At 51.3% G+C, this 7723-nt stretch overlaps 1 protein-coding gene across 1 annotated transcript; it reads left to right on the plus strand.

The window, feature by feature from the left end:
- The first annotated feature begins 571 nt into the window (after nt 1-571).
- Nucleotides 572-5861, plus strand: Zfp36l1 (ZFP36 ring finger protein like 1). Its single transcript, XM_050158511.1, has 2 exons — nt 572-780; nt 3102-5861. The coding sequence occupies exons 1-2, from the start codon at nt 724-726 to the stop codon at nt 4059-4061; spliced, it is 1017 nt and encodes a 338-aa protein (XP_050014468.1). The 5' UTR covers nt 572-723; the 3' UTR covers nt 4062-5861.
- Nucleotides 5862-7723: the final 1862 nt, after the last annotated feature.

Genomic DNA, 7723 nt, shown 5'->3' on the forward strand with positions numbered 1-7723 from the left:
AGCCCTGCCCGCGCAGGACTAGCTCCAGCTCCAGCTAGCAAATAAAAAAAAAAAAAAAAGAGAGAAAGTCGAGCCCGCCTTCCTGCCCGACCAAAACACACGCGCGCGCGCGCGCGCGCGCGCACACACACACACACACACACACCCAAAACAACACAACAACCAGAACTCCGAAGGGGGTGGAATGAGTGACGTCACAGAGCCGGGCAGCGAGGCTGACAAAGGGTGGGCGCCCCTCCCCCTCGGCCCCGCCCAGCCCCAGGGAGGGGCGCCCCCATCGCTGGGGAGCGGAGCCCGCGGACTCGAAACTTTTCCTCTTTAAGAAAAAAAAGTTGTGCGCCGCTCCGAGTGGTTATTTTTTTTTTTCCGCCTTCTTTCCTTGTCTCCCCCTCCCCCTTCTTCCTTTTGAAAGTTTCTTTCCTCCCCCTTTACCCCTCCCTCCCGCTTGACCGCATGGCTGATTCAACCTCAGTGTCAATCAACTTTTTTTTCCCGCCTCCTCTTCTTCATTTAAATAAGTTTAAAGCTCCTCCCCCCACCCCTCAACTCACCAAATCTTATAAATTGGGCTTTGCGCGCCGCAGCCCGGGAGTCAGAAAGGCGAGGGGCGCCGGGAGCAGGCGTGTGGGACTCCAGACCGGAGAGCCGGAGGCTGCGCCTTCCCCGCACCGGGACCTTCACGACACACCACAGACTATTCCTTGCCCCGTGCGAACGCCCACGATGACCACCACCCTCGTGTCTGCCACCATCTTCGACTTGAGCGAAGTTTTATGCAAGGTAAAGTAGGGCGGAGCTTTTCGAAAGTTTCTCTTGTGTTTGAAAGAAACTCCTAAAGTTCGATTCTGGGGAAACGGCATAGAGCGAGTGACGGGCTTTCACTGTTTGCGTTTCCCTCCACGACGAAGGAATTTGGCCGTGTCCGCCCTACTTAGTTTCAGGTCCCAGGTTGAGTTCCATGTGAGTTTGGGAGCAACGTTCTGGGTGACTGCTCAAGTTTGCGGGGCAAGGGCTGGTCCGGGGTTGCGGAAGAGTGGCTAGGATTGGGACAAACTTTGAAGGATTCATTCCTGCATGGTGTGCCACGGGAGCTGGGTTCGGTGGGCTCCCGGTGTGCGCTCTGGGTTTCCGTGCCTGCTGGAGGAGTTCGAGTCTCCCCGACAACTTTGCTCCCTGTGGCGTAGGGGGTCTCTAGGAAAAGTGAAGTCTCAGAACGGTATTTGGCTGGAAGAATTTCCCTCTCTGCCTTGGAGAACTTAAGAGGTATTGCGGCAGGGAAAAAAGGGCCGATTTAAGGTTTAAGAAGATGTAGGCAAGGCGAGTTTATAGTGGAGTTTGTGCCCGCCCCAGCTGGGCTAGGCTTCCTCCGCGAGAGCGCTGCTTGATCACGCTGCAAACTTTTGGCTTAAAGTAGCTGGTTACCTGTGTTGTGAAGCACCGTAGCTCGTTGATTGAGGAATAGGGGAACAAAATGCTGCCAGAACTCAAGTTCCCGCCAGTTAGGATTTAATAGGGCCTCCTTAAATGGGGGTAGTTTACTAGTCGGTTTTTCGACCAAAAAAAAAAAAAAAAGTTTTAAAACCTGCGTGTTCCAGGAGTGCGGTTGAAATGTACAACTCCATGGATGTTGTTAATTTTTTCCCCCACTCTATTTCTCCCAACCCCCCCAATTTGAAAGGATGAAGCTGCTAGGCTACTTTTAATTGCTGAACTGTTTTTGCCTTCCCTTAAACACGTCGGGTCATGTTGCTCCCTTCCTAGCTTGCTGCTCCTGTCGGTGCAGCTGCCAAGGCCCCGGGGCTGCAGGGTTGGGGCGCAGGGGCGTGCTGGAGCTGAAGAGCAACATCAAAAAACTTTTAAATTTTCAGCATTTTTCTCTTCCCTGCGTTTTCCCAAGTCTATTCGCCCTGGCGGCTGCCTGAGCTCCTGAGCAACTCCATCCTTCTCGTCCTGGCTGCCCGCTCTTTGATCTATTTCTCTTTCTTTTGCCCCCTCCCCCCGCAGGACTTTTTTTTTAAATGAACCTCATTGTTGGGAACCGGCTCTCCACTGGGTTCCTGTAATCCGCTCGGTGGGGTGGTTGCGGTTACAGGGTTACTGATTCCCGATCCCCCGCTGCTGATCCTAAGGGACTAACTTTAGAATTTGCACAATGACACCCACATGTGTCAGGGGCCTGGAGATAACTTTCAAGTCTCCCACCCCCAACTCTTTCTAAACCTTGGGTAGTTTGAGCAGGTGACTAGGGCTTGTGGCAGCTCTGTCCCTGCTCGAGTCTCCCCCTCCCCCCACTGACTGCGAGGTGTATGTGGGGAGGGGCGGGGAGCTAGCGCTTTCTTTCCCATCTGTAGCTTTGGTTCAAGATTAAACACTGGCGCTCTTATCCAGACCGCTCTTGCAGCCAGGAGACCAAGTGCAAAGGCATCTTCCCAGTGAAGGGAGTGGAGGAATGGGGGGGGGCGGGCGGGAGAAATCCCTCTCCGGGGTGCTCTTCCGGAAGCTATGGGCTTGGGGAGCCGCGCATATCCCTCTCCCCATATCCCAGACTAGGCTCTTCCCCAAGAAAGAAAAAAAAAACAACACAGTTTGAAAACCTGTTGCCAAAGGAAGGGTACACTTGTGGAAGAGGAAGTGGAGAGTTTGGGGCCAGATTGTGGGGGAGGGGGCTAGCAGGGACTGATGGGGAGGATTTGGCTCATGTTTTGTCTTCTCCCAGGGGCTTACCTGATTCTGTTGGGGCGGGGGGGGGGGGAGGAAATTAGAGAGGACTGCCTTGAGTAAAATACTCTGAGTTAAGGAATGTATAAACAGGACTTGGAGTTTAGAGGGGAAAAAATAGCTCCAGGGACACGGGGATATAAAGCAATCTACATATCAGGGGTCAGCATGGAGCAGGATGCGTATACATATTTTTTTTTCATACAGGGCAGGATTTTTGTGGCTTCTCATGAGCAGTGCCAAAATAAACCCAGGTGGCTCCTTTTAGAGAGGGACAGAGTGGCCTATCTGATGAAGGGGTGCTGTCCTTTGTGGACACCATGCCCTGGCCTCGTGGGTGTCCTCGGTCACTCACCGGTCCTTTTCCCTCCCCTCCCCTCCAGGGTAACAAGATGCTCAACTACAGCACTCCCAGTGCTGGGGGCTGCCTGCTGGACAGGAAGGCAGTGGGCACCCCTGCTGGCGGGGGCTTCCCTCGGAGGCACTCGGTCACTCTGCCCAGCTCCAAGTTCCATCAGAACCAACTTCTCAGCAGCCTTAAGGGCGAGCCGGCCCCGTCCCTGAGCTCCCGCGACAACCGCTTTCGAGACCGCTCTTTCTCTGAAGGGGGCGAGCGGCTTCTGCCCGCCCAGAAGCAGCCTGGGAGCGGCCAGGTCAACTCCAGCCGCTACAAGACGGAGCTCTGCCGCCCCTTCGAAGAAAACGGTGCCTGTAAGTACGGGGACAAGTGCCAGTTCGCGCACGGCATCCACGAGCTCCGCAGCCTGACCCGCCACCCCAAGTACAAGACGGAGCTTTGCCGCACCTTCCACACCATCGGCTTTTGCCCGTACGGGCCCCGCTGCCACTTCATTCACAACGCCGAGGAGCGCCGCGCCCTGGCCGGGGGCCGGGACCTCTCCGCTGACCGTCCCCGCCTCCAGCATAGCTTTAGCTTTGCTGGGTTTCCCAGTGCCGCTGCCACCGCCGCTGCCACGGGGCTGCTGGACAGCCCCACGTCTATCACCCCACCCCCCATCCTGAGCGCGGATGACCTCCTGGGCTCACCTACCCTGCCGGATGGCACCAATAACCCCTTCGCCTTTTCCAGCCAGGAGCTGGCGAGCCTCTTTGCTCCTAGCATGGGGCTACCCGGGGGAGGCTCCCCCACCACCTTCCTCTTCCGGCCCATGTCCGAGTCCCCTCACATGTTTGACTCTCCCCCCAGCCCTCAGGATTCTCTCTCGGACCAGGAGGGCTACCTGAGCAGCTCCAGCAGCAGCCACAGTGGCTCAGATTCCCCTACCTTGGACAACTCAAGACGCCTGCCCATTTTCAGCAGACTCTCCATCTCAGATGACTAAGCCAGGGTAGGGAGGGACACCCTGCCTCCTTCACCCCTCCACCCTGCACCCCATCCCAAGCCTTCACCTCCCCACCCCCCTAACTTCCCCTCAATCCCTACATTGATACATTTAAGCTCAGCCCCTTCCCCAGAACCTTGGTATGTCGCCCCCGCCCCCACCCCCAACATAAGGACAAGTCAATTTGTTGGTAGCTTCTTCTGGCTTGAAACCCCCTCCCTCCATTTCATAGCCCACTTAACCACGCATAACAGAGTCCCATATTTGTCAGCAGATGCCTTTTTTCGGCTTAAGCCTTAAGTGCCAAATCACAAAAGAAAAGCAGTAACCGTTTACAGAAGCAACTTAGTGCCTTGTTATCTAACTTTGTCACTGTGACTACATTACCTCTTCAACGCCAGGGGGCACCCGTGGGCCTCCCAGAGCCTCTGCCCGTGGGGTTGGGGGGTGACCCGCAACCAGCAGCTCCCCCAGCTGGCGACCCAAGCGCACCTTCCTTTCAGTCTCCCCGCACACTTCCTCTTCCTTGTAGTTACCCGCCTCCCTCAGAGAATTGTTGCTGGACTTGGGGTTTGGGGGAAACCTATTTTGACACTCAAAACCTTTTTCATCCCAGCCCGAACCCCTGTTGACTAATCTTGCCCGGGTTTGTGTAGGTCTTCAGGGAGGAAGGTTGAACCAGTTGGACGAAGGTTTTGACATAAGTGGGACTTTGTGATTTAATTTCTTTTTCTTTTTTTTTTTTTTTTAAGTGGGGAGGAAGGGGAAACTAGATGGACTATGAGAGACTTGATTTTGGTGCTAAAGTTCCCCAATTCATATGTGACATCTTAAAAATGACGACAAAATGAGAGAAAAGCTGAAAAAAAAAAACCAAACTGTAAGGGGTGAGCAGTTAATGGTATTCATTCCACATACGATATCTGTGTAAAACGATTTCCTGTAGAAGTAGCTTTAATGGATTTTGCTCTAGAATACCTTAGGTCTACCTTAGAGCCCTCACGCCATGCTTTTTTCCCTGGGGTTAAACTTCATCTAACTTTCAGAAATTGGAGAGCAAAAATTTTGCTTGTCACTGCACATCAATATAAAAAAGCTTATTTAACTTATCAAACGTATTTATTGCCAAACTATGCTTTTTTTTGTTAATTTTGTTCATATTTATCGGGATGACAAATCCATAGAATATATTCTTTTATGTTAAATTATGATCTTCATATTAATCTTAAAATTTTGTGACGTGTCTTTCCTTTTTTCCACAGTTTTAATATATTATTCTTCAACAACATTTTTGTAACTTTACACTTTTTTTGGTTATTTTATTTTAAAAAAATGAAAAATTAATTTAAAAAAATGCAAAAAACTGTTGGATTATTTATTTTAGAAATTCTCCCCTTTGTGTTGGACTGCAAATTGAGTTTCTTCTCCTTAGGCCTTTCACAGGTAGGACTGGGAATGTATGTTCGAGCTCTGTGACTACAGAAGGAAGCCACCTTTTATGTATAGCTTCTAAAAGGGAAAACAGAAAAGAGAGAACCCCTTTGACTTCACGTGCCCATCTCAAGACATTCCGCGCGCTCGCAGATTCGAGGTTCTGGATTCCAGGTTGGAGTTTTCCAATGCTAACATAAACAACTGGCGCACACACATAAAGATGAATGTAATTATTATTCCTCTTGCTGGTCACTACCGTCGCTTCCTATTTCTCTTTCTTTGTGTGAATTTATTTAAAAGAAAAAAAACTTTTTGTAACGACTATTTGCAGTTTAAAAAAATCAATAAACCCCGTTTTTCAAGAAATCATTGTCTAGAGTCTCTTCCCTTGTGTGTCTGACCCTCACTGGAGGGCAGCGCAGTGGTTGGTCTATCATCCTCAAAAGCTACCACCCAGAGCTCTGGGTGTGGGTGCTGGAAGTTCACTCAACCTGGGTGGGGTGGAGATATTTGGTTTTTTGTTTGTTTGCCAAGAATCCTGCAGCGAGTAAGTCTGGAGTAACCTTGCTCACCTGTGTGGCCTTTGGCTACTTTGGGAGCTGTGATCCAGGTACATCCAGTTTTCTCACGTGGTCTTTGTGGGGGAGTGGTGGTCAAGGAGCTACTGCTGAAGGGGATGTAACCCATGCCACACTGGCAGGCCTGAAATGGGTGCTCTTGTAGGCGTTAACCAAGGTCCTAACTTCTCAGTACCTCCCTGAAGGGGTGTGAGGAAGCGTAAGGACCGGAAAGGGCAGTCTGCACCTGGACTTGACTAGATGGCAGTAAAGGGAAGATGGGGTTCATGTACACTAAGGAAGTCAGCAGTTCTCACCAGGTCTCCTTGGTTAGAAGTTCATCCATGCCGGTTGTAGGGGTACACATGGGATTTGCTGAATACTGAGGCAGGAGGATCATGAAATCCAGCCGGGATCAGGTAGCTACTGGAAAGAGATGCTTAACTTGTGAGAAAGGAGTTGGGTCTTTGTAAAGATCAGACCTGGGAGAACTGAGTCTTGGGTGGGCAGAGATGACATTTGAGTCACTGGCTCCTCGCAGTTAGTAAGTTTTGAGGGTTGAGCGGCCTCCACCTTCACTCCACTGGCCTCCTCCATATGTAGATCTGCCGCAGACACTGTCCAATACTGAATGAACTACCAGTAACTGGACATTTCCCCTTCCCAGAAGGTGTTACTCAATGTCAGGGTTGTGCAGTAGAAATACCAGGATTGTTTCCTTTCCCAGGGCAGTGGCTGATGGTACAAGGACAAAGGCCTTGAGCCTGGCATCTGAATGAACCCAGGCCTCTTATTTCTCAAGAGAGGCATTGAGGGTGTGTGTGTGTGTGTGTGTGTGTGTGTGTGTGTGTGTGTGTGTAAGCATGCATTTGGGTGGGTGGTGATCTTTCATTTTGACTTAAAGTAAAGACATTCAGTCATTCACTTTGAGCTCTTTCTCTGTAGACACAGCCTTTGGTGACTATCTAATTCTTCCTTTCAGGATGTCACAAGTTGGCTTCAGAAGGGGAGTCTCACAACCACCCTGAATGTCCTTCTTTGAAGTCAGCCTCTGGAGTTAGATAACAAAGAAAAGCATTGAAACCAGGAGGTCCTGGAAGGGTGGGAAGGCAAAGGGAGGCTCCATGTCACTTAGGGAAACTGGCTGTTTTTAGACCCTAACCCCATATCCCACCTAAGTGTCTCCCTGAGGAACTCAGGGCTTTAGTTTGCCTGGGCCACTAGCCTGACTTCCTGCTATCTAGAGCCTGAAACTACTTAGGAAAGGAAGCAAGAGCTTCAGCCCCATTTCCCCAGCATAATAGGAAGGGCCTTGGTAGTGGCCCTAAGCACTAGGCTACCAGGACATCCAGGAAATGTGATTTCATAGCTGGCCGGGTCTAAGAACCCTGCAGTGGGAGCTGAAGATAGGCCCACACAAGGGGATGCATGGACCATAGGACTAGCTCCTGCTTTGCCTGGGCACTGGGCTTTCTTTTCCAGCCCTGCCTAGGACCCTGACTATCTTTGTGTGACTTCTACAAGATTCCCTTTGTTGGGCAAGGTCTCAGGGCTGCCCTGCTGGCCTTCCTTTGGAGCAACTCAAAGCAATGAGCCACGTGGGCCACTGACCTTTCCTGGTCGTGGTGTCTCATCATCAGGAGGAAGGTAGGGCCCACTGGGCCTCAGGGA

This window comes from Alexandromys fortis, unplaced genomic scaffold (assembly GCF_014885135.2).
Source record: "Alexandromys fortis isolate MF-2015 unplaced genomic scaffold, M_Fortis_MF-2015_v1.1 scaffold_99, whole genome shotgun sequence".
NCBI classification, from domain to species: domain Eukaryota; kingdom Metazoa; phylum Chordata; class Mammalia; order Rodentia; family Cricetidae; genus Alexandromys; species Alexandromys fortis.